At 35.5% G+C, this 27,416-nt stretch overlaps 1 protein-coding gene across 1 annotated transcript; it reads right to left on the reverse strand.

The window, feature by feature from the left end:
* Positions 1 to 3,031: 3,031 nt before the first annotated feature.
* LOC110453882 (centrosomal protein of 131 kDa-like) lies at positions 3,032 to 27,214 on the reverse strand. Its single transcript, XM_021503088.1, has 20 exons — positions 27,065 to 27,214; positions 23,899 to 24,054; positions 23,394 to 23,436; positions 22,287 to 22,368; positions 21,931 to 22,039; positions 18,740 to 19,450; positions 17,769 to 18,038; positions 17,086 to 17,284; positions 16,655 to 16,848; positions 16,100 to 16,279; positions 15,005 to 15,130; positions 13,725 to 13,831; positions 11,237 to 11,333; positions 10,697 to 10,914; positions 10,325 to 10,550; positions 9,730 to 9,953; positions 9,052 to 9,136; positions 8,586 to 8,672; positions 7,716 to 7,933; positions 3,032 to 6,739 (listed from the first exon to the last, which is right to left on the reverse strand). The coding sequence occupies exons 2-20, from the start codon at positions 24,043 to 24,045 to the stop codon at positions 6,607 to 6,609; spliced, it is 3,456 nt and encodes a 1,151-aa protein (XP_021358763.1). The 5' UTR covers positions 24,046 to 24,054; positions 27,065 to 27,214; the 3' UTR covers positions 3,032 to 6,606.
* Between the last annotated feature and the right edge of the window lie 202 nt (positions 27,215 to 27,416).

Raw genomic sequence — 27,416 nt, forward strand, 5'->3', positions numbered from 1 at the left:
AAAGGTATAAAAACAGGATATATAAGACAACATGCAGATAACAACAGGCATATAGTAAGGTTTATACACACACAGACAAGAAAAAATTAAATCACGCAGGTGAGCTAAAAATTGACCGAATATATGCTAATATAGCATAAATTAAAAAGATGATTTGACAAGCATTGAGTAAGTCATACAATGCATATATAAGAGCACTAAGCAAAAACTGAAAGGAAGTAAAAGCATAGAAGCATGGTATCACAAGACATGGTAAAACTAAATATAGAAATGATAAAAAAGGTTGGAACAAACAAACAAGACTAGTTACATATGGCGCAGGAACACAACTGGCCGTCCCAAGTGTGCAGCAGTCTGAGAAAGCTCTGGAAACTTTCTACTTTCCTCAGTTCATTCGGCAAACTGTTCCACACTTGGGCAGCCTCAAAACGAAAAGACTTTTTTTCCCAATACCTTGCTGTGTTAACTCTTGGTACCTGAATGGTGTTCTCTTGCCTGAAATTATATTCAACATTATTTTTAACAATCAAATCATTTTAAAATTCTGGAGCTAACCTATTTAAAATTTTTAAAGACCTCTGTAGCCATAGTCTTCACTCTAACAACGTGTACAAATGTGAGGTTGTTTCTGCGTAAAATATCTATCACAGGTGAGGTAAAATCGTTTCCAATAAAATGCAGAGCTCTTTCCTGTATCTTTTCCATCTTTCGAGTGTTTCTGAGGCTACAAAACAGATTTAACAAGAGGCCCATGGGCCTAAATGGTCACCCAAGTCCTACAGTATTTATTTTTGTTGTTGAAATATGTACCGATTTGAGTAAAAAATTGTTAAGTATAATGTTAACTTAAGTTTGTCAGGACCATGAGCTGATCTTTCCTAGACCGATTTTCAGTTAGATCGGCCTATTAGAACTTGTTTCTAAGTTTGAAATAGGTATTTTCAAAATAGTGGCCATGGCAGCCAAATTGTATTTCTGATCGACCCGAAAAAATAACAAAACTTTGTCAGGACCATGAGTCGATCATTCCTACAAAGTTTCAGTTTAATCCGCCCATTAGAACTTGACTTTAAGTTTGAAAGAGTTTTTCAAAATGGCGGGCGTGGCGGCCATATTGGGTTTCTGATAGACCGAAAAATTAACAATACATGGTCAAGGAGATGTCAGTAACCTTCCCATGAAATATTAATGAAATCCCTTTGCCAGTATTTCAGCTTAAGCTGAAAATGTAAAATGTTAACGGACGACGCACGACGGATGAAGATGGATAGCAATAGGTCACTTGAGCTAAAGCTCAGGTGACCTAAAAATGGTGATCTTTCCCTTTTTGGTAAGATTATTTCCAATTCTTTTCAAAATAGCTAATTGTTTGGAGGCCTTTCTACAGATCTTATAGATACATGGTCATCAAATTAAAATAAAGAGTCAATTTCCACACCTAGCAGAGTATTTTTACAATCAATTACCTGGTCTCCAATAGAAAAGGATTTAATGTTGTCACAGGGTTTTTTCCCTATACATATGGCCTGAAATTTGCTAGGATTTGCTTACATATACCATTTGCTGAAAACCAGTTTAGTAAAAATTTACTTTTTCTAGAGTAAGTTTAAGGTTTGAAGAACAGTTGCTGACTTTTTCTTAATCTTAACAACAAGGTTTCTCTGATACCTATAAGCTTCCCAATTTTCTGCATTTTTGAAGTTATTGTATTTATTAAATAACATTTGCTTCCTGTAAATGGCTTTTCTAAGTACACTATTGAAAAAAGGGGGCTTATTTACCTTTGGTCTTCTCTCCTTAATTGGTAAATGTTCATCAATTACATCTTTAAGCATACATTCATGGGCCCAATAAACACCATCAACATCATCATAAGTAAAAGCTACGTGAAAAGGTACATTACTTAAATCATGATTAAAACTTGCTTTGTTAAAATTTCTGTAACTACAAAATTCACATTTGTCCTTGGGTAGCCTAGGGGCTGTTCCCTTAATTACTATGCCAATATAGTTATGCCAGTCGCTAATGCCACATCCAAAATTAACTGGGTGGAAGCAAACGGTAGGACGGTTAGTGAGGATTACATCAACTAAAGATGGATTGCAGTCTTTGACATAGCAGGTTGGTGATGTGATTTTATTTGAAAGATAAAAGAGATCACACAAAAAATGTGAAACATCAACGTTTAAATCACCCACAATCATTACATTGTCATACTTCGTGAAAATTTTGTCTTATACGATGGAAGCGTCATCCCTAAAAGAGTTGTCGTTCATGGAAGGGGCTTAATATGAACCTACGAGTGCCCATTTCCTTTTTTGTACAGAACACTCTATGACAATTGATTCCACCTCACCGAAGTCTAAACCATCTCGCCTCCTAGCAGGAAGGTGATCTCACGTACGCTAGGAGACCGCCGCGGCGAGCGTTTCTGCATGTCTTTCCTGAAGGCTTTAAAGCCAGGTACATTAAAACATGATCACAATACAACCTATTGTTTATGACGTCACAATTTCTGCCATTGTTAATGATGTAACTATACATATATATATATGAAGAACAATCGTATGTGCCCACATTTTTTGTACTTCAGGGTTAGAAGTTAGAAATATCTTATAATTTTGTCCTGAAGAAGCCCACTATAGTGGTGAAACCGGTGACACTTCTTATAAACTACAAGACCTACCTATTGCTCCTTACCCTGTTGTGATTGAATCTATTTTCTGATGTACTCATTTTTACTTAATCCCCTGCATACTTTCAGGTATCACAACGAGGAATAAAGGACCAAATTATTCCACCATTAAGAAAACCACGGCGTTGGCTCTACACTTGCCTAAATTAAATATATGTACACTTTGCTGAACATCAAACTTAATGGGCCAGGCGTTGAGAAAGTATATATCCTTAGCAGGTTTCATCAACACCTAATTATTCTTTTAAAAGATATCATACATGTGACGACTGAAAAAATATCCCCTGTAAGCTGCTTAGCAGGAAACATAAGAGAATAATATAAAAACAAGCAGAATTTAGAGTTGAAATTATTTAATGATCTGATTAAAAAAATGGTACACAAAAATTCAAGTCTGACGTAAACATATGATAACACAGCATAAATAAATAACAAACTGATATTTCTGTACTGAGTAAATTTCACCTAGATTTTTTTTTACAACCAATTTATCATAAAACTGTTTTCAAACAAGAATATTATACATGTTCTATTAGTATGTGCTCTCAAGCTGAGGAGGTACAAGGTACATTAAGTTTCAGAACTGTCACGCGGAATATGGAGTTTGTTATTTTAGTAAAGGATGACCTGATCAACTTTAATAGGGTGTAAACGTATCAGATGATAATATCAATATCATTACTGTGTAATAAATATGATTTTTAACACCACTCTTAATACAAGTATGTAAATTAGCATAGTCCTTGTAACCATATCAAGTTACCATCGGGCAGAGCGACTCCAAATAATTTGGTTTCTTAAAAATACAAATACTGTAGATTAATACATATTTGCATGCTGTACCTCCATAAACTTACAAATAGATATGCATTGATGAAGACAGGATATTTGATTTGTCAAGTCTGCTTCCTTGGGGTCTGTATCACAACATATCGTCCAGATGTCTCTATTCAACCAAGAATTTCAACAATTTTGTTTTGTTTTGTTTGTTTGTGTATTGTTTAACGGCCCATCGACAATTTGAGTCATTTAGGACCAGAATATATAATAAAGTTTCTATCAATTTGAAGTGAAGCTTACCATTTACATGTGATAAGCTCATGCCTAGAATGAAGTCCATCCCCTTGATTAACCAATTTTACACCCAAATTTAACAGGAAATGTTCCAGTCATGAATATATGGCATAAAATTACGGAATAACACCAGATCTCATTTCCTCCCTCTTCCTACAATTTGACCTCTGTACTTGTACAGCATCAGCTTTATAAACGAGTGAGCCCTGGACTGGTAACAATACCCCGGACCAGTTTAAAATTTTGTTGTACCCTTTAAGACAATCTATTGTAGAAAAGAAACCTGTATTTTTTTTTTAAAGCACTGTATTCATAGAGTGTATAAACAAGATGCTGGACAGAAAAGACATTGCGCAATCGCATAAGCCATTATACACTTTATACCAGATGAACTACAAATTACATAATATATGACTCAAAATGTAGCATTGACGGATCATATTCACGTTATGTAAGTGAAACATTCGAAAAAGCATTTGACATTAAAATAGATAATTTGTAAAATCCATATCATATACTGTTCATGATTACATGGACATTTAATATCACAGACTTCCGCCAAAGGGAGATAATAAGATATCTCCATGGCAACATGCAATAGCTTATAGATAAACAACAACAACAACAATAACAACATGAATGCCTACAGCATGATAAGCACTGCATCAGCCAAATAAGACTGTAGTTGACATTTTTTTTATTCTATGTCGAGCCACGCTGATCCAGAGCTCCTCTTACATAGAACTGACAGCACCGTCTACAATAGACTAACAGGAATACTAAAGATATCTATATTAACATGGACCTAGAACTAACTACAAATAAGAATGTTACAGTTTAAGTCAGCAGTTTACTATACTTCAGAAGTTAGTGTAATTGATTAAGTTGAGGTGTCATGTAGACCAGTGGGAATCCTAACTAGTGAACTTACTGGGTTTACAGCTCTTACAGCTACAGATCAAAAACAGGGGGGATCTATTGAGAATAAAACCTAAGATTGATTATAACACATGATTTTATCAACAACAATACTATTATTAAACTAATACTGGTGAAGTTCTGGAATATGTAGGATAGCTGAAGTAAACTGTTTCTATGGAAAGCAACTGTTCTCATTCTTTAGTGAACTTCCACCTTCTTCAAATGCCAAATTTCACATAATGCTTGTTACTCTCCTTCAAACATCAAATGTTATCTAATAATAAAATCATATGTTAACAATCCATAGCACGCTATTAAAGAATAAACTTTAAATATCACTTCTGTATCTCTACTAAGACAATATATAAGAGCAGAATCTTAGGTAATGTTCAGGGTACAATAATAAGATACATTTTTTATTTTCTATAGAAATCACTGGTTGGACACATTTTCTGTCAATACTCACTGGTTTAAACACATTGGATTCTGAAGAAGCTCACTGGTCCAGAATAACAAAAATATTTGAAGCAGTGTAACCTTTTTGAAGGTCTACTATATACTTCTGGATTATACAGGGCTCAGTTTAGCCAGGTTACTATGTACAACCTCTAATGAATAGTATAAATCTATACAATAAATAAATATCTATATTTACAGTCTACACCGACTTTCTCTCAAATAACCATTGTTCCAGTAAACTGGAGTTATCTCATACCCTTAACATAGATCGTGACATGTTTCCATGACACTGACAAAACGAGGGGGGAGGTATGCAAATTTTCCAAATTGTGTGTTGTTATCAACAGTAAATGTTGGCGGAGCTAATCAAGGCTTATGCAAATTTCAAGTTGTTAATTTTGTTAAACTGATCAAAGGTTTGAAAATGAAATATGTATCAGCTATTGATCATTTATACACTGTCTGACTGACAGAAATTCATGTAACACCTTGGTCTTGTGTTTCTTATACACCGACAGAAATTCATGTAACACCTATGTCTAGTGTGTCTTATAAATTGACAGAAATTCATGTTAACACCTTGGTCTACTGTTTCTTATACACTGACAGAAATTCATGCAACAACTAGATCCATTGTTTCTTATACATTGACAGAAATTCATGTTAACACCTACACTACAGGTCTAGTGTTTCTTATTCACCGACAGAAGTCCATGTCACATCACAGTCCAGTGTTTGTTTCACAGATAGATGTCCACTTAATATCAGAGTCCCGTGTTTGTTATATATACACCAACAGAAGTCTATGTCACATAACGTCCCGGTCCAGTGTTGATTATCCCCCAAGAGTGGCTGACATAAAATCTTGGTTCAGTGTTTGTTATACACCAACAGAAGTCCATGTCACATTACGGTCCAGTGTTGATTATCCACCAAGAGTGGCTGACATAAAATCTTGGTTCAGTGTTTGTTATACACCAACAGAAGTCTATGTCACATAACGTCACGGTCCAGTGTTGATTATCCACCAAGAGTGGCTGACATAAAATCTTTGGTCAGTGTTTGTTATACACCAACAGAAGTCTATGTCACATAACGGTCCAGTGTTGATTATCCACCAAGAGTAGATCACTTAATGTCACGGTCCAGTGTTTGTTATACACCAACAGAAGTCTATGTCACATAACGGTCCAGTGTTGATTATCCACCGAGAGTAGCTCACTTAATATCACGGTCCAGTGTTTGTTTGCACTGACAGAAATCCACATAACATCACAATCTAGTTTTTTTGTCAGTGTCTGTTATCCTAAGCAGAGGAGGAAGCACTAACTAATATGAGAGTCACTATTACATTTGATACCGTACAACTATCACCAGGACTAAACATGACTTAACATCACCTGGACTAAAGCTATGGACTTATGTGTCTGTCTATAGTATCTTGCTCAGAGCCAGTGTCACTTGTTGAGTAGCTGCTTGCGCTGTTGCTGCAGCAGCCCCTCTAAATGGTCAGCTCGTTTCTGTGCAGCCTGGTACTGCTGTCGCACCTGGTTCAACACCTCTTCCTTCTTCACAATAGCTTGCTTAACCCTGAAACAACAATGTATCACTCATAATAGTTACCATAATCTGTGCTTTTTTTCTTCTTTTATATCCCCCCCAAATAAAATTCATAAGTACACAATTTGATGAAATGATGGGGATGTTTTCATTTTAGAGAGGCTCTTGTCAGCTACTCTGTCAGCTAAAACAGAAGACTCTGGGACATTATTTGATAAACTTAAAATGATAGGAAAATAAATAAATATTCTTTTAATCATAGTGCCAATAGGGTAGCCAAATATTTACAAACAAGAGGCCCATGGGCCTTAACGGTCACCTGAGTCCTACAGTATTTATTTTTGTTGTTGAAATATGTACCAATTTGAGTAAAAATTTGTGAAGTATAATGTTAATTTAAGTTTGTCAGGACCATGAGCTGATCTTTCCTAGACCGATATTCAGTTAGATCGGCCTATTAGAACTTGTTTTTAAGTATGAAATAGGTATTTTCAAAATAGTGGCCATGGCAGCCAAATTGTATTTCTGATCGACCTGAAAAACAACACTTTGTCAGGACCATGAGTCGATCATTCCTACAAAGTTTCAATTCAATTGGCCTAGCAGAACTTGACTTTAAGTTTGAAATAGTTTTTCAAAATGGCGGCCATGTCAGCCATATTGAATTTCTGATAGACCCGCAAAATAACAATTTGTCAGCTAAAGCTCAGGTGACCTAAAAACCTGTTCTCTCTGACCATCATCTTCTGTCCCCAACTTTGTGTTGTTGATGTCATGCATTGTCTTAACCAGGACATCACAATGCTGACATCTGTTCATGTTTTGTCTTAAACCTGTTGTCCCAAGGGGTGAAATTACGTGATGTAATACCAAAAATTGCAACGAGTTCAATGCATAACATGGTAATCATTGGATTAATACCATCCTCCAATACAACCAAGTGTTGTAAAAGAGCTGGAAGGATTTCTTCATGCAATATTTTACCAAACATAAACGAGTACTCTACCTGTTATGTACTTGTTCCATTTCATCATCTTTGAGTTTCTTTACTTCTTCTATCTGATCTTTAGATCTATCCAGCTCAATACGGTGCCGTGCTTTCATTTCAGACATTTCGTTCTTAATTCTACGGTTTTCCTCATCAGTGGTTACAAGTCGATCTGCAAATTCCTGCCGTATGATGTCCGAGACGCGGTCTCTCTCCTTGTGCATCTTATCTGTTAGCTGCAGCAGATTTGAAGGGTTATGTTTGTTTAATAGTAAATAATGATATTCAACATACTGGTCAAATTCATTTGCTTTACAAACAGTTAATAGCACTGCAATACCGGGATGTCTGAACAGGTACAATGTATTAGACATCTCTATTACATCGTATGCATAGGAAGTTTCACCATATCAACATTCACAATTTTCATGTATAAAGCACAGTTTAACTACAAATAAAGCTCAAAAAAGGTAATGGCCAACCATGAACAGTTGTATCAATGAAACGATTTGTGATCTTAAACTTTGGAAAGTAATTACCCATTAATACCTCACAAGGTAACTTAGCAGCTGATCACAAAGTATTCTTTGTCACATTAAGAAACAGTTCATTCATTTACTGGAGACACCCGCGGAAGAGAAATATACAAATGTAAATGAACCTGTAAGTAAGAGATTAAAAATATATTGTACCAATCAGAATTTCATTAAGCTTACCAATAGCACTTAACTCATTCACCCCTTAAATGTCATAATTAACTGTTCCAACCTTTGAACTTGAAGAGTTCAACTGTGTCTTCAGGGGTGAATGAGTTAATAAAGGATAAGAACATGTTTGAAGTTGACAAAGTTAAGGTCAGGCAGATATATCAGATGGTAGGAGACTTACTTGCTGTAATTGTGCTATTTCTTGATCTTTTTGCTTTAAATATACTTTCAGGCATTCATTTTCTCCTTCAACTTCAGTTAGTTTCGCCTGTAGCAGAACAAAAAGAAAAAGAATGTAGTCAAACTTATTAATAAATTAGCTTAATTTCATTGATGTTCCCATGCTTATGACAAACCTGTAAGCAAACTCATTAATTTCAGTCTGACAGGATACTATAAGTCTATAACAACACATTTTCTTGGAAAATCATATTTGTTATGTTACAATAAACAAAACACAATTTAAAAACTCATACAAAAGTGGCCTGATCTTGTTTAATTACTTCAAAGACAAATTTTTTTTTTAAAGTTAAAAAAGTTAAAAAAAATGATACCTGAGGGATGTACCCAGGTAAGAACACAAGAAATACAAAAAAAACTATAGACTGTCTTAACACCAATCTAAAAATGTACATGAATGACCATACCTTCATTTCATTATATTTTTCTAAAGCTTGCATTTCAGATCGTTCCAAATCCTTCATTTCTGCTTGGTATTTTTCACGTATCCTCCTGTGTAAAAGTAACATCATGACATATACTTGTAAAACCAACAGGAAAGCATTGCAAACAATTTCCCATACACAAATTCAAACATTGGATTCACAGAAACCAAGGTCAAAGGTCAAGGTTACAAAAAGTCATGCAATATGTTTTACTTGTTGAGGAGCATAGATGGGGTAACAATATTCCTTGCACCATTTGGTGGTGAGGCATCAAAATATTTGTGGTTAAAACCACTTTTTGAGATACACCAGTTACTATTAATGGAATTGCTACAATAGTTTGATATTGTCAGAGAAAAATGATACTTGTTTAATAATATTCACATATTTAAAAAAAAAATACAATGCCATTACTGTAGTAGTAAATGACATATGCAGATCTAGGATGTCTCTGAAAATAATCATGATTTAAAAGTCCTTTTTCTACATAAACCTGTACGCTTTCATACACATTAAATGACATTTAATACAAATATGCAACACATTAGATTTCCAATATTTTGACGGTCATTTTTCCTTTGACAACATTTCTTCCTTCACGTTGAGATTGATATTTAAGTGGTAAACATTACTTGGGGTTTAAATTACTTGTGATCTTACTTGATCTTATTTTCTGCAGCTCGTTCACATTCTTCACGTGAAGAAGTGGCATCGTCCTCAAGTCGAGAGATGACCATCTCAATCTCCTTGTCCCGGTCACGCTTCACTTGATCCCTGAGCTCACGCTCCTTCTGCATGCTCCAGGTGTCCTGTTTTTTGCGGTAGTTCTCCTCCCACTGCTCCTTCTCTATCCTAACCTTCTCCCTTATATCAGTTGTTTCCTCCTGTCACAAATAATAAAAGCATACTGTAAATCAGGAAAATCTGCTGCAATTAACTTTTTTGCTTTCTTTTGCCCTCAGTAATGACCTAGGGGCGATTTATTATTACAGCGACAAAACATAGCAATTTTATGTGAAGGTTGAAATTTAACCAGGTCAAAAATTGAGTTTATGGGGGAACGGTGAAAGTTTGACTGGGCGAAAATTTCCTGGTATCCTTTTGTTGACATCTATACTCAGAATATGTATGTGTAACAGATTTTGTTTTGTTGAAATGGATTGTTAACGGAGATTTATTTTCAGAAACACAATCATTACATTTAACTCTTATATCCCCATTCTGTTGATTCTAACAGCTATATGAATACACTTACATTATGTCTCCGTTCTTGTTCCTCTCTGGCCTTTTCAAACTCAGACTTCATGGCATTGAGTGCATGTCTGTGGCTATCCTCAAGCTGTCGCTGTAGTTTGTCAAGCTCAGTCCTCTGGCGTGAGGCCTGCTGTGCAACACGGTCCTTCTCTTCCTGAACTTCGGTGTATAACCGGCGACGCTGCTGCTGGTATGCTTCCTCTTCGTTCTGTATTTCCTTCTCATACCTACATGCCACAATCATATGAATGTATTGTATGATAATATCATCATCTCTGACAGGACTATTTCCAAAAAACTTTTACATTTGTAGACACTCTTAATATCAGAGTATAAGATTCTATATGGGAACCATTGAGATTCACTGACGTACCTCTGTTTGGCCAGTTCCCGCTCTCTTCCACACGCTGCTTCCTTCTCTTTTGCCAACTGGTCTCGGAGTTCTTCAGTCATCTTGACATATCTCTGGGCAGCCCGCTCATCAGATTCCAGCAACTCTGCTTCATGAATCTGTTTCATCTTCTTGAACTCATTTTTGTGTTTTGCTATCAGTCTCTGTATCTCTGGCTCCAGTCCCTTCACAGTCATTTCCTTTCACATACCAACAGGGAAAATGTACTCTCCTGTTCAATAGTTTTATTTGACTGATTCTTTACACAAAAATTTGAAATCACAGTCATTGGTGACATTTCACCAAGCAAGAAGACATCGAGTCTATGGTATCCCTTTTCATTTTAACAAACTAAATAGTCAGTACAATTTTCACATATGTTCATGGTTTTGAGGTTTTATTTAATATCAAGATTGTGCCAAATGCACAAGAGAAGTGTAGAAGTTTAAATTACACTTCAATAAAGAAAGACAATGTAAAATAACCATTCTTCATTCCAAGTTTATATAATTAGTTGTATACCTTGATTTTCTTAGTCTTGTCTTCAATCCATCTTTCTCTCCTTAGTTTTTCAGCAGCTTCATGCATATCTTTTAATTTCTTCATCTCAAAGGAATGCCTTCAAGGAAAATGAACATATATTGATCACCAATCACATATGAACCAGATACCTGTTTGCCATCCATTCTTTACAGCATTCTTTATTTTCTTTAAATGCATGCAGTCATAAAGAATATAATCATCATAGTCCTACAAAGTATTTACTTTTCTCGGAATTAGAAGTACAGCCTTTTGATAAACAAAAGGTCCACAGAGCCTGTATCATCACCCCTGATATATCAAATATATGAATCACGAATAATACCCAACTTTGGCTCTGTATCTATCTCTGAATCCAAGAGTACAACACTCTTCCTGAAATAAAACTTGAATCCCTTGTCCCAAGTAAGTCTTTAAGCAAATTTGGTTGAAATATGATCAGCTGTTCAGTAGGAGTAGTGCTTTTAATACTTAAATACCCAAATTACACTGTTTTAGACCCAACATTCAGACAAGCCATATTCTTCCTTTGCACAACAACTAATTCCCAGGTCATGGCCAAAAGAGTTAAGCTATTTACAGATTGGAAATGGTAAATCATCGTAAAGGTTTCTGCCCCATAGCTCCTATCTGAACCTGCCGTTCTGTATCTTGTACAGATTTGTGTGGTGTTTTATTTAAGATTGACAAGAGTCAGTCAGGTCAGACATGACTCTATTACCCTGGTATGTGTCTATTGTGCTTGTACTCAAGTTATCTTTTCTGACCACCCAGTATCTGAATACCCTGTAGAGAACACCAGTGTGTGATCAAGTAACTTTCATTTATAAAATGACGTCTAGTAAATAGCTTACTTTTCATCCATGCTTTTGAACTTCTCCTGGTATTTCCGGTCTATAATCTTCAATTCCTTCACCAGCTGTTCACACTTCTCACTCAGGCTCTTCTTGTCGTCAATCAGCTGTTTAAATCAACATATACTCACTGGTGTAATCTCACATCAATCAGCTGTTTAAATCAACATATGTTCACTAGTGTAATCTCACATCAATCAGCTGTTTAAATCAACATATATTCACAAGTGTAATCTCACATCAATCAGATGTTTAAATCAACATATATTCACTAGTGTAATCTCACATCAATCAGCTGTTTCAATCAACATATATTCTCTAGTGTAATCTCACATCAATCAGCTGTTTAAATAAACATATATTCACTAGTGTAATCTCACATCAATCAGCGGTTTAAATCAACATATACTCACAAGTGTAATCTCACATCAATCAGCTGTTTAAATCAAAATATACTCACTAGTGTAATCTCACATCAATCAGCTGTTTAAATCAAAATATACTCACTAGTGTAATCTCACATCAATCAGCTGTTTAAATCAAAATATACTCACTAGTGTAATCTCACATCAATCAGCTGTTTAAGTCAACATATATTCACAAGTGTAATCTCACATCAATCAGATGTTTAAATCAACATATATTCACTAGTGTAATCTCACATCAATCAGCGGTTTAAATCAACATATACTCACAAGTGTAATCTCACATCAATCAGCTGTTTAAATCAAAATATACTCACTAGTGTAATCTCACATCAATCAGCTGTTTCAATCAACATATATTCTCTAGTGTAATCTCACATCAATCAGCTGTTTAAATAAACATATATTCACTAGTGTAATCTCACATCAATCAGCGGTTTAAATCAACATATACTCACAAGTGTAATCTCACATCAATCAGCTGTTTAAATCAAAATATACTCACTAGTGTAATCTCACATCAATCAGCTGTTTAAATCAACATATATTCACTAGTACTTTCATTTATAAAATGACGTCTAGTAAATAGCTTACTTTTCATCCATGCTTTTGAACTTCTCCTGGTATTTCCGGTCTATAATCTTCAATTCCTTCACCAGCTGTTCACACTTCTCACTCAGGCTCTTCTTGTCGTCAATCAGCTGTTTAAATCAACATATACTCACTGGTGTAATCTCACATCAATCAGCTGGTTAAATCAACATATATTCACTAGTGTAATCTCACATCAATCAGCGGTTTAAATCAACATATACTCACAAGTGTAATCTCACATCAATCAGCTGTTTAAATCAAAATATACTCACTAGTGTAATCTCACATCAATCAGCTGTTTCAATCAACATATATTCTCTAGTGTAATCTCACATCAATCAGCTGTTTAAATAAACATATATTCACTAGTGTAATCTCACATCAATCAGCGGTTTAAATCAACATATACTCACAAGTGTAATCTCACATCAATCAGCTGTTTAAATCAAAATATACTCACTAGTGTAATCTCACATCAATCAGCTGTTTCAATCAACATATATTCTCTAGTGTAATCTCACATCAATCCCTGTAGAGAACACCAGTGTGTGATCAAGTAACTTTCATTTATAAAATGACGTCTAGTAAATAGCTTACTTTTCATCCATGCTTTTGAACTTCTCCTGGTATTTCCGGTCTATAATCTTCAATTCCTTCACCAGCTGTTCACACTTCTCACTCAGGCTCTTCTTGTCGTCAATCAGCTGTTTAAATCAACATATACTCACTGGTGTAATCTCACATCAATCAGCTGGTTAAATCAACATATATTCACTAGTGTAATCTCACATCAATCAGCGGTTTAAATCAACATATACTCACAAGTGTAATCTCACATCAATCAGCTGTTTAAATCAAAATATACTCACTAGTGTAATCTCACATCAATCAGCTGTTTCAATCAACATATATTCTCTAGTGTAATCTCACATCAATCAGCTGTTTAAATAAACATATATTCACTAGTGTAATCTCACATCAATCAGCTGTTTAAATCAACATATACTCACTAGTGTAATCTCACAAGTGCAACAAGAGATCAGTCTTAGAGTCATCCAGCAGGGAATTAGTAGGTCCCTTATATAGCCCTCAGCTCAAACATTGAACACACGTTTATCTGAAGATATTTGAGTGTCTGATGGAATTTCTTATTCTCTGACCGGGAACATGGCCTAAAGTCTATCAAGCATACATGAATACGTCCTTTTTATCATGAGGGAAGAATTGTTCAAACTGATATAGCATTCAAGTGGGTTTTTTTAAATTATAACCATAAAATGCTTTGTGATCAAAGCTTCACAGGTCCATTTATATGATCGATTACTATTTTCAAACTTAAATTTAAAAAAAAAAAAACACATCTGATGTGAAATATTAATTTAGAGATGACAATTCACATTGGATTTATTCTTCATGAAAAAATTCACAGTTGAATTATTTTGTGTAGACTTTATAAGTGCCATTCCATTTAAAAAAAAAGTGCCACCCCATAACGGGCATTTTATTTTCCAGTGCACTGCATGCCAAGATAATTTGAATTAATCTATCTAATGCACTGCACATATACAGTCGAACCTGCTTATAAGACCTTCTCCGTTAAGGGACCGCCTGTTACCTGTTTTAAGCACTTTAATGTTCCCCATCATAGTGATTTTTTTAATTGTGAACTGAACCTGTACGAAGAGACCACTTTTAGGGTGGTCTCTTTATACAGGTTTGATAGTGATGCAGCCTTTGCCTTCAATCACCCCACTTACTATGGATTTCTTTTTCCTCCATGAGGTGATATTTGCAACTGAAATACGTGTAGTCCTGACATGGAGTTAAACATAAATTCCAATAGCTGAACATTCTGTATTTTAAATAACAGCACAAACCTGATCGATAAATGAGAGATGTCGTTTTATAGTCTCTTCGTATTCATCCTTTTGTATTTCAAGCCTCTTTTTCATTTCCTTATCTGTTTCCCTGGCATGTCGAACAGTCAACTCTCGCTGCTGGTTCTACAATTCAGTTGAAATTCTTTAAGACATTTCTACTTTTACTTGATGAGACAGACAAACATAATTTGTATAACAGGTTTGATGCAAAACCTTTATCTTTAGTTGACCACATATGTTTAATAAGATTCATCAGTTTGGAGAGATGTCATATCAAAGTTTTACTTTATACACAAACAATGTTGTATCAAACGTGTCGCTACATTTCAAGACCAACTAGTCCCTTTGACAAGCTATGACTGAGTGAGATATAGTAAAACTTTGATATATTTGACCACATTTGTTTCATTATAAACAAACATGAAGGTTAATCTTAAAGTAAGTGAAAGGTTTATTCTGGTTTATTACATACTTACTCATAAATACAGGTATTTTGTATATGTGATACAACACAATTGCTCTAACCAATATCAGCCCTCTCTGTATCACACCCCAAAACCTGTATCAGTCCCCTCCGTATCAGCCCGCAAAACCTGTACTAGCCCTCTCTGTATCACACCCCAAAACCTGTATCAGTCCCCTCCGTATCAGCCCGCAAAACCTGTATCAGTCCTCTCTGTATCACACGCCAAAACCTGTATCAGTCCCCTCCGTATCAGCCCGCAAAACCTGTATTAGCCCTCTCTGTATCACACCCCAAAACCTGTATTAGCCCTCTCTGTATCAGCCCGCAAAACCTGAATCAGCCCTCGCCGTATCACACCCCAAAACCTGTATTAGCCCTCTCCGTATCAGCCCGCAAAACCTGTATCACACCCCTTTTGAAACACTTCTAATTTTTCTCATCTTTGGCCTTTGGGCTGATATTGGAGTCTCAGGTTAATACTGGGTGTGATATATAAAACGTATGCCTCTACATATTAAAACAAGAGGTCCAAAGGGCAGGTGAACTAAAAATCTCCTTCATACTTTAAAGGAATTAATTTAATGTAATATACTGTAGCTTGTCAATATTAGGTTATTTTTACGTACTAGAGCTTTCTGTAGCATGCTAACTGTCCTCTTTCTCTCATCCAGTTCGAGTCGCTGTGATAACATGGTGGAAGTAACTTCATTGGCAGCTTCCTGTGCCTGTTCAAGCTCGGCAAGCTGGTCTACAGAGGGTACAAGTGGAACTGGTCGGTCAAAATCCTCTGATGCTTTACTTATCTCCTGTCAGGGAATATAAACAAATGTAAAATAGCACCTTCACCATGACAATGTCCTCTGATATCTTACTTTTCTGTCAACATCGAAAAAAACAAAACCCACATAGAATCCTAAGCATTACAAGGTCCTTTGATATGGAATATTGTTGCATTGGACAAACTTGATTAAAAATCATATGAATTTATTCTAAGTGTTACTAGTTCATGTATTTTGCTTTGAACGTTTTATCAATTGTACACTTGCAAATTGTGGTGTGCATTTTAAGATCCTTGCAATGACGCGATACCTTTTTTACACTCCATTTCATGACCTTGCTCAGAAAAAGGTTCTTTGAGCTTCAAAACAAATATATTAGGTAAGAAAATCATGTCTGTGTACCTGTTCTACAGCGCTGATTCTGTCCGCTACCTGTACTTCATCCAGGAACGACATGATGCTTTTGAGCTTGTCATCACTCAAATAACCACTAGCAGCACCTCCCTCTCGCTGTCTGTTCAACTCATGGAGTTTATCAGCTGTCAAATAGGCAACGTCCTTCTCACTGGACTGGGCTACTTTCTCTAGCTCATCCACTGGAGACACAGACAAACATGAAAGTTATCAATACATGTATTTTCATTTTGCAAAACATTATAAGTCAATCAGCCCCTCAGCCCCCCAGATGGTTAGCTTTTTTTTATTACCTTTTGATCCCCATGGCCTTTGTACCAGATGAGCTAAAATACTTAAGTTTAAATAGGCCAGTTTATAAATATAAAATATATTTAACCAATATCTTAAGGTTATACTGTGTCATGTCATAGACCTACACCATGCATTCTTCCTCTCTGGCTTAGGGGTGACTAAGTGTTCCTCTGCTTCAAGCTTTTTCAGTGTCTCTAGAAGGTCGTTGAGTGTAGACTTGTTTGTGATCTCGCTGTCTGGCCCTCCGTACCCCTGACTCCGCTCTGTCAGCGTTAGAGCATCGCTGTCATGATCACTCTCCATCTGATTCTCATTACTTGCAGACTACCAAGAATAATGTATTAAGCATGTAGACTTACATTTCACATGAATCAGTATAAAGAAAAAAAACAACAACTTATTTTTGTAAAATCAAAATCCGGTTTTTCCTTCTGTTCTTATAGAACAATATTGCTTTATGTTTGATTTTCCTACTTACACTTACCAGTATAGCCAACTAAAGATATAAAACTGTTTGATTCTTGCTAAATTTGCTTTCTTATTCAAGGACAAATTTTCCACTTTACAGTAAGAGTTTATTCTCAATCAAGATTGAATGATCAAGGTAATATTTTCAGATTCATTAAAAACTGATCAAAATATTTTATATTAAATGAAGCAAAGCATAAGAATGTAAATGAGTACCATGTAAGCATGCTGACTAGAATTATAATTTAAATGTTGATAGTGTAATGTACTGTTACCAAAATTCTGACGAAAGAAAATACCAAAACAAAAATAACAGCAAAGCTTAACATAGTCTATATACCTCAATCAATTGCTCACTTCCTTCCTGAGAGCGTGCTGACAGAGTTTTTACGTCTGATATACCTGAACGTGCTGACCTAGCCCTTGCATCTCTATCTACATTATTGTCCTTCTGTGAACTACTAAAACTTTTTACAGGAGATTTCTTCCTTCCAATATTAGCCTTTGCAGGCGTTTTTGTTATTTTGCCACTTGCTTGTAAATATGATATTTCTGCCTCTGCTTTCTGTTTTACTTCATCTCTCTTTTCTTCCCTCTTCTTTTGTAATTCCTAAACGAAAAAGTCATTATTATAATTCAACACACATGAGTACTAGTATTATAAAAAAAAAATGTTAATTAGAAGAATTGCAGTTACACTACATACAATTTCATACAGCTTAATTTTGTAAGATGAGTTCTAATATGAGACAATTGCAAAAGGCCTACTAGTGGGCTTTGCATCTCTCACAATTGTTTACCAATGTTGTTTGTTTCACATCTGTGATCATCGAACATGATTGATTTACTCCTCTAGGCCTTAAATACTTAAGGAGAGTCAAGGTAATTCATTTAGACAACCTTGATAGCCCTTCACACCTGCAAAGTACATGGTAACTATAATTACTCTAAACTTCATGGACCTTTTTAAGTGTCTGTGATCTAAAGAGGTTAACACATTTGGCCAATGTAACATAGAAAGTGGATCAAGGTCATCTATAGAACCCAGTTAAGGGCCTTTTATTCCAATAAATTATTAGGTTTGTTTTGTTATTGTAAGCCTTATGGATCTTAAGAAGTCATTTAATTATTTTAATAAATTTTATATCCCTTCACCCAGCATGCTACCTTCCGACCAGGTGAGCCAAAAAAATGAAGACTTCATCAAATAATAGCATACTGTTTTAACACCAAATAATTTAGATATCGGTACAAGAATAGAGTTTCAAACAACAAACCAGGAAATCAATATCCAAGGTAATGACTACATACCTGAATTGCCTGTTGTCTTGCCTGTTTTGCTTTGTCTTCCCTTATCTTTCTTCTTTCATCAATTTTCCTATCTTCATCGTCCAAAAAATCCAGATCTAATCTATGTTCTTCTATGTCTTTTTTCTTCTGTCCTAAAAGTCTTTTGATTGCTGCCTCGCCTGCCATTTTCACAGCTTTATTCTTTTTCCTCCTTACAAGAATTCTGCGATACCACCTTTGTATTTTGATTGCTGCAGAAGTCAGTGTTTGTACATACTCCTCAGCTGAGACATTTCTCAGTATAGCTAAACCTTCCTTAACCTGGTTCACTGGTGTTTTGTGTTTGATATTCTGATAGGAGTTTTCTATACTTGACAGGGAAGCCTTTGTCCTTGGAGATTTCACAGTTATAACCATGTTGTTTGCAATACCATTGACTCCGTTTACATGGTTTATAGCCGAGTTACTGGTATTCACACTAGACGGTCGAGGTTTAGGTTTTCCATTCTTGTAACTGTCAGATTTTGCTGTATGAGACATTCGCTGGAGTGACTGTATTTTATTGAGACTTGATGACAGTATACCATCATTGTCAGAGTCTGAGCTACTGTGAACACTGCTCGGCTGAAAGAAGTTCTGTTGCATGATGGGTGACAGAAGCCCACCCCCATCATTGTTGACCCTCTGCGTGGAGTTGGTGCTTCTCTGACTATCCAGCTCACCCTTATGAGGCTATATGAAACAAATAACATTGTATATACAGTTGTACATGTTATAATGAAAGGTAAGGTGTGTGATGAGTGTAATCCATCTTAAACCAGGGTTTGTACAGGAATTTTACTATGAAATACAAGGCTTTTTTTGGGACATTTTCAGGTACAACAATTAGACAAACAAAAAATGTCTGTGTGTTTCCGCTATCATTCTCGGAAAAATTAGGGTAGGAAGGCAGGCAATTTTTTTTTTTTTTTTTGGAAATATTTTTACTACCTGATATAGAGCAGTAGTTCTGACTTTGACAGGGCATATCACTAAATACCAATAAAAACTTTAGGGTAGACACACAAAACTGGGGTAAATAGAGTTAGTGGAAACACAATTTTTTTGTATATGGCCTTAAAGCCTTAAACCTCCCACCATTAGCAAATTTTCAAAATACTGTGAACCTGGATGTCTCTAAACTAGCCTTATAAAATCAAACGACTCTAACACATAACACTGGTCAATAGTTCGAAAATCTAGATATTAACTCATAACAAATATTTCATTTTCTTGTATTAACTGATTTCATATTGATAATAGTAACGCCACAAAACCACAAAAAATAACATACCATCGTAGTTTAATGATCATTTAGAAATTTTTTGGTTAAATTTGTGGGTTTTAAGGGCCTTTTCATCATTTTAGGGCTTTTCAATTTAAAGAATGGTAGACAGAAGAAACAGTCGTAATTTTCATAATTGCAGTTGAAACAAGACGGAGATCACACACTCACTGCTTGATGTGATGGGTATTATATTTATATAAAAATTCTCATTAGAACTAGTACAGTGCTTTAAGTGTCCAAAAGAAATACCAGCAGTGCCTGGACAGACAGGTAAACTGATCTCAGTATTCTCCTTCAAATTTCATTGGAGATTAATGATTACGAACTCACCCATCAGACATGTGCAATTTCAAGATAAATTTTAAAACACTGGATGTTTAAATAATCCTCACAGTTACAAAATGTGCTTTAATATTGAACGAATAATGATCAGGTATTCAGGGTTCACTTTGCACAAAATTTTGATGGCCTAATAAAAGAATATTTATAGGTTTTTATTCAAAATCAAATTCTATGGTTATTTTGTAGAGTTGTAAAAAATGTTAACTTCTTTTAGAGCTTTCTGCAGCGACTCTTAAAGTTTTTAAATAGGTGAACACTTACTATGTATTTCTAAAGAACATTTCTGTAATACATTTCAAAAATTTTTTGTAATACATTTTCTATAAGAAACAACCTGAATATTCAAGCAGCCATAGCAAAATATTCTCATTAAATATTATACTGTACTACAATTATTTCACTCGCAAACTTTCTCGACTTCATCAGTTGAAACTACCAGTCAAATATTATTGTATGATTCTATGGTTTTTGATTCTTCTTCAAAAGTTGTTTGAAGTGTTTGACATATTTTTCCTTGTGATCTTGTAAGAAGGTCAAGGTCATTTTCCTTCTCAAACTTTGCTGGTTCTATCCCAAGACGCTACCAGCCAAATCATGAATCCATTCCTTTTGGTTCTTCAGAACAAATTGTTTAAAATTTTGTTGACTTCTGTGACCTTGAAAGTAGGTTGAGATTGTTTTCATTCGCAAACTTTGGTGGAAAGCCACCAGCCAAATATTATGATTCTATGCCTTTGATTATTCATCAGAAGTTGTTTGATGTTTTTGACATATTTGACCGCTGTAACCCTAAAAGTAGGTCAAGATCATTTTCATTCCAATCTTTGTCATGCTCAATCTTAAGAAGTTACCAGCCATATATTAAGATTCTATACCTTTCAGTTCCTCCAAAGTCGCTTAAAGTGTTTGACCCCTGTAACCTTGAAAATAGGTCAAGGTGATATTCACTCTCAAAATTTGCCAGGCTCCATCTGAGGAAGCTACCTGCCAAATATGAAGATTCTAAACGTTTTAGTTCCTCAGAAGAAGTCTTTTGAAGCATTTGACATATTTGATGACTGTGACCTTGAAAGTCGGTCAAGGTAATATCATTCTCAAAATTTGCCAGGCTCCATCTGAGAAAGCTACCAGCCAAATATGAAGATTCTATACGTTTCAGTTCTTCAGAAGAAGTCATTTGAAGTGTTTGACACATTTGAACCCTGTGACCTTTAAATAAGGTCAAGGTCATATATTTTCAAACTTTAACGGGTTCCAACCAATAAAGCTTTCAGCCAAAAATCATGACTTTTGGCCTGTCCGTTCTTCAGAAGTTGTTTAAAGGAAAAGTTAATGGACGACACCAGACGAGGGACGGGGTACCAGGACATAAGCTCACTTGCAGGTGAGTCAAAAAACACATGCTTTTCTCCACATTACAACATATTGTAATGTTCAACTAGAGAATATCTAGGTTTTCAAAATTCAAAATTGTTTACCAGTAAAAGAGAGAACTTGTGACTGTTTATATCGTGTTAGTAAAGCTGAGAACTCATCAACTTACTGCTTCTTGCCAGAGAACCTTGACAGCATTTGGTGAGGGTTGCTTCTGTTTTGATGTTGACTTTATCTTTGGCTGCATGGATGTCTCAAACAGAGCTAAGAAGTCCTCCCTTGAAGGTTAGAAAATTGAGAACTGTTGCACGCCTGACTGAAGAATTTAATAAATTTGCAAAATTTATTACTGATCTTTGTATTGAAGTTATAGAGCACAGCATGGACGCATTAACTAATAGAAGTGTTTGACTGAAACACTCTAAAACTATATAAATGGTGCTCAAGACCGTTTTCAGCATAAAATTCTTTATCATAATCATGTCAACTTAAATTCTAGTGTTAAAATATAAAATAAAGACATACCCTGGTGACTTGGCCGTCCTGCTACTTGCTTTACTCACTGAGGACACAGCACTCTTCTGACTTCTGTCACTCAAGTTAGGTACTACAATGCAGATAGATTTAGAGCATCTTCTGTAAGATATCTTCTTTAACAAATTTCAAGAATTAAGGATTTTTTTTAAAAATATGACACATCTGCAAATAACCAACAATTAATTGTAAAACAAGGCAATCCATAGTCCCCCACGGTAATAATTTCTATATTTAACAAACACATCATCCCAAGATGTTCTTTTACACCAAATCTGCTTACCATAGGTGAAAAATTAGTACAGAAGATATGGCCCAGACAAACTTTTTTAAAAGCAAAGGTCAAAGGTCAAGTAATAGGTCACAGTGACCTAATTCTTGCACTCTGCCATCCTAAGATGTCCTTGTACACCAAATCTGCTTACTCAAGGTGAAATAGTATAAAAGATATGCCCTGGATAAAAAAAAAAAAAAAAAGTAAAGGTCAAAGGTCAAGTCAAAGGACACAGTGACATAATTCTTGCACTATGCACTCTGTCATCCAAAGATGTTCTTGTACACCAAATCTGGTTACTCCAGGTGAAAGAAGATATGCCCCGGATAAACTTTTTCAAAAGTGAAGGTCAAAGTGGCAGTCATAAGTCACAGTGACCTATTCTTGCACTATGCACTCCGCCTACTTAAAATGTCCTTGTACACCAAAACTGGTAACTCCAGGTGAAAAAGTATAGAAGATATGCCCAGACAAACAATATCCAAAGTAAAGGTCAAAGGTCACAGTGACCTAATTCTTGCACTCTGCCATCCCTGGTTACTCCAGTGAAATAGTATAGAAGATATGCCCTGGACAAACTTTTTCAAAAGATAAGGTCAAAGGTCAAAGCATAGGTCAGTGAGCTTTTTCTTGCACTCTGACATCCAAAGATGTCTTTCTACACCAAATCTGGTTACTCTAAATTGGGGACTAATAAGGAAACAGGATAGTTCAAATATGTTTTTACATATACAAGTTTTATCTTTTTCTGTTATGTAATATAAGCAAAATACTTTTGAAATAAAAAATAACATACTTTTATTAATTATGTATAAAATATTTACCATCTGCAGAATTTTTCTTTAAATGTGTACTCCGTGATGTTTCCTGGAAGTCAAATACATTTGTTTTAGTCAAACATGCCCAGTAGTTGGTACAGAGATATCGCTCAAAGCAAATTTTCCAATTTGACCACTTTCACCTGGAGTGTCTGTCTCTTCATTTGTATAATTTTTGATATTCATGGTATATTATCATTGCAATTTGGTTGAAATTTGCCCAGTAGTTGGGAAGGAAGTCATTTAATTATAAAGCAAATCAGGTAATTTGACCTCTTTTCTTCAGTCCCTCAATCCCCAGGAACGACAGCCTCTTATTTTTTTTTAACTTAACTTCACCATGGGCTAAACATGCTATCAGAACATTTTAGTCAAAATTGTCCAGTGTCTTAGAAGTACGAAGGTAGGTAATTATAACAATAAAGCAAATCAGATAATTTTACTATTTTACCCAGCCCGTCAACCACACAAAGCGAAACTAGATATTTCTCAACTTCAATTTCAAGCATACCTTGTTTGGTCCTCTTTTATCACTAGAAAGGTTTGGCTGCCTGCTAGAAGAGGACTTTTTGACGGAGGATATCTGTGAACCGGTGAGGCTAAGATTCACATCCTCTCCACGGCCAACCTTACTTCTACTACTGCTCCGTGCAGACATCTTTCTTATCTAATGTAGTAAAAGTTGAAATAAAAATTGTTACAAAAATTTTGCAGGTATCTTAAATAGCCACAATCATCTATTTTTGAGGCAGGTACGCCTCTCCACCTAGTTCTCTTCTTCTTCTTTAGTATACAAAGGCTCCATCAATACTGATGATTGTGCCTTCGGGAACCTGTGCACAAAGGCATGAAAATAGGGATTATTTACAATGATTAGATAAACAAGAGGCCCAAGGGCCTTAGCGGTCACCTGAGTTATATCATAGATACTGGTAGCTTTATTTTATTGTTTAGATGTGATGTGGAAATCAGCATGTAAACTAAGTGAAATTCAATACTTGTCATGTCATCAATGGATAAGAATTTGAAAATATTGGTAAATGTTTCCTTTGGGGCCCCGCTCTAGCCCCTGGGGATGGGGCAGGAATCCTAATTTTACAAAGTAAAACTCTCATTTACCCAAGATGATTCTGACTAAGTTTGAGCAATTTTCTGCTGAAAATATATAAAATATATACCGAAAAGTGTTATTTCCCTATATAAACTATATTAAACGTTAACCCCTCCCCAAGGGAGAACGGATAGCTCGGGGTCCTGATATTTTCAATTTAAATAAAGCCCCTGATGATCTTTCTTTCCACGTAAAGAAAATCACTGTAGTACCTCTGAGTCTGGAGAAGAAGATTTTTGAAATATTGATTAATTTTCCCTTTGGGGCCCCGCCCTGGCCCCAGGGGTCGGGGTAGGAATCTCAATTTTACAATTTGAAACCATCTACCTCCAAGGATAATTCTCACCAAGTAAAAATAATTTCCTACAGAAAGTTGTCAAAATATACCCAAAAGTGTTATTTCCCTATATAAACTATAGTAAACTTTACCCCCTCCCCAAGGGAGAACGGATAGCTCGGGGGTCCTGAAATTTACAATTTAAGTAAAGCCCCTGATGATCTTTCTTTCCACGTAGAGAAAATCACTGTAGTACCTGTGAGTCTGGAGAAGAAGATTTTTGAAATATTGGATAATTTTCCCTTTGGGGCCCCGCCCTGGCCCCAGGGGTGGGGGTAGGAATCCCAATTTTACAATTTTGAAGCCTCATCTACCAAGGATGATTCTGACCAAGTTTGAAAAAAATCCATCCACTGGTTCTTGAGAAGAAGTTGAAAATGTAAAAGTTTACGCACGACGACGGACGAAAAGCGATTGGAATAGGTCACTTGAGCAAAGCTCAGGTGACCTAAAAAAAATAGTTGTGCAGAGCATAACATTAAAAAGTAAAAGCTGGCATATGTACTAGCGTATGATGAGGGCTTCAAGGGCTGCATAGGGTATGTGTGCCTGGAAGTCTCAGAGTGTTGTGCATTGTACTGCTACTATGGGAAGGAAATTCCATTGTTATTGTGTGTGGGAAGAAGGAATATTTGTAGGTGTCTTTTGTAGCAGATATATGTTTGTATGCATAAGGGTGTGCATGTCTGGTTCGAGGGGCTATGGGTGCGAGTATAGATGTTGGGTTTATTGCTACATGTTGGTGTACATACTATTTTGTAAAAAGAGTTAAAGAGAAAATAAGCTCTGCATGACCTAGGTATATAAATGAACTTTAAATAGTATGTCAATTCGTAGTATTCAGTTGGGTCGCAAAAGAGATTGACATGTTTTAAGTCTTATGAGCTATTTTTATGAAGACATCAGCCTTTATGCTTTAATATTAACTACGTTAACCTGGTTATTTACCTTTCTAATAGCTGAATTACAAATTCAATAGGCCTATATCTAAATTACATATGTATTTTTATCTTTAATAAGGGTATTTGAATATGACTTACCAGGGGGATGGAATTCAGGGCGACTATTACATCTTTTAGGGGGCTTGTTGAACCTTAACATTCTGCCTACCAGTACAGAATTGTGAATGATTGGAATAACCTGACAAGCATGGTAGTGACTGCAGGAAGTCTGTACATTTTTTAAATCCAGACTGAATGACCACTGGAAAAATCTACCCATTAAATTCACACCTTATTGTTATTAGCTCCAGAAAGACAAATAACTCACAGAAAAGCATACGTTATAATTTAGTGATACTGTATCGCTAATTTAAAAAATGCAACAAAAATAGTTATTGGGGGTATTAATGAAACTTATGATAACCAGCATAATGAAGTTATGAATATTCCACAAATCAGTAATTGTAGTGGTTAGAGAACCGGCTTAAATACCCATAGAGAAGTAAGAGACGAGTATGATCGAACCGCATTCAAATTCAAATAGAGCGTGGAGACTTCTTGAATTCCAGATGGGGTGACGCTTACCCTTGTGTACATAGTGGAAAAAACGTACAATGGAAGGGTAGTAACATTATTTGCTATCTTCAACAGCCTTAACCTTGGAAAAATGAACATTAAGATCATGTGCTTATCAGCAGTTAATGTTGCTGACAGCGGGTTAGTGAAATTGTTTCGCTACCAAACACGTCTGTATATTTATCAGGAATTTTAACTGTACAAAAAATATAATCAACACACTAAAAATCGTTAGTGTGAACGAACTTTTAACTCTTTAAACTTGTCACCAACAAATATGCGCATACCATAAAGTATCGATGACAACAAGATATAGGACAGTCTCACAAGTCTAAGACTTACAACGACTGGAAGAACAGTGCGAACAGTACATGTAGTATCTGTTAACGAAATTGTTTGCTAATGTGTGAAAACAGCAAGAGACAAGATTTAATATTCACTGTTTAGAAAACCTTTTTTGGGATTTACTGAAGGGGATATTTGTGTTAGTAACCACTTCCAAAGATCACGAGGAACTTGTATTATATGTTTGAAAGTAAATCTGGTCTATGTTCTGTACTGGACCAAAACAAGTAACTGTGCCAGTAGAGTAGTACTAATGACACTGACATAGGATAAGTCTGGTGACAGGACATGCAGAATATCTGGAATATTTGATGCGCATAGTCGCATACATTAAGAGATTATTCGTGCGCGATGAATGCCAAATTACCTTTTAAATTATCCTAAAAAGATAGAACATACGACAATACATCATGTCAGTCATTCAAAGGAATCTTGTCAAGTTTGTCGGAAATAGGCCTACTTGTAGTAAACAACACATGCGTAAACCATACTTATCCCAGGGTACATTGTAATAAAACTTCCATAAGTAGTTCTCGAGAAATTAGTGGGCAACTCAAGTATAAAATAGAATATATTTGTAGTTAAAGATTTTTAATTGTTTTGATATAAGAAATTATGTACATACGTTTTTTAGCAAATGCTTTTAGTTGATATGACTCATTTAACGTTCACGTGAGAAAAGCGATGCGAACTTTTTTTTACGCGTACTCATTAAATTC

This window comes from Mizuhopecten yessoensis, unplaced genomic scaffold, assembly GCF_002113885.1.
Source record: "Mizuhopecten yessoensis strain PY_sf001 unplaced genomic scaffold, ASM211388v2 scaffold897, whole genome shotgun sequence".
NCBI lineage: Eukaryota > Metazoa > Mollusca > Bivalvia > Pectinida > Pectinidae > Mizuhopecten > Mizuhopecten yessoensis.

Excerpts from the sequence above, each read along its gene's own strand:
- LOC110453882 (XM_021503088.1), bottom strand. The coding sequence starts at position 24,045 with ATGTCTGCACGGAGCAGTAGTAGAAGTAAGGTTGGCCGTGGAGAGGAT. Across the intron at positions 22,040-22,286 it reads AGGACGGCCAAGTCACCAGG|GGAGGACTTCTTAGCTCTGT; the intron begins GTATGTCTTTAT and ends CTAACCTTCAAG. Across the intron at positions 16,280-16,654 it reads GAATCAGCGCTGTAGAACAG|GAGATAAGTAAAGCATCAGA; the intron begins GTACACAGACAT and ends ATTCCCTGACAG.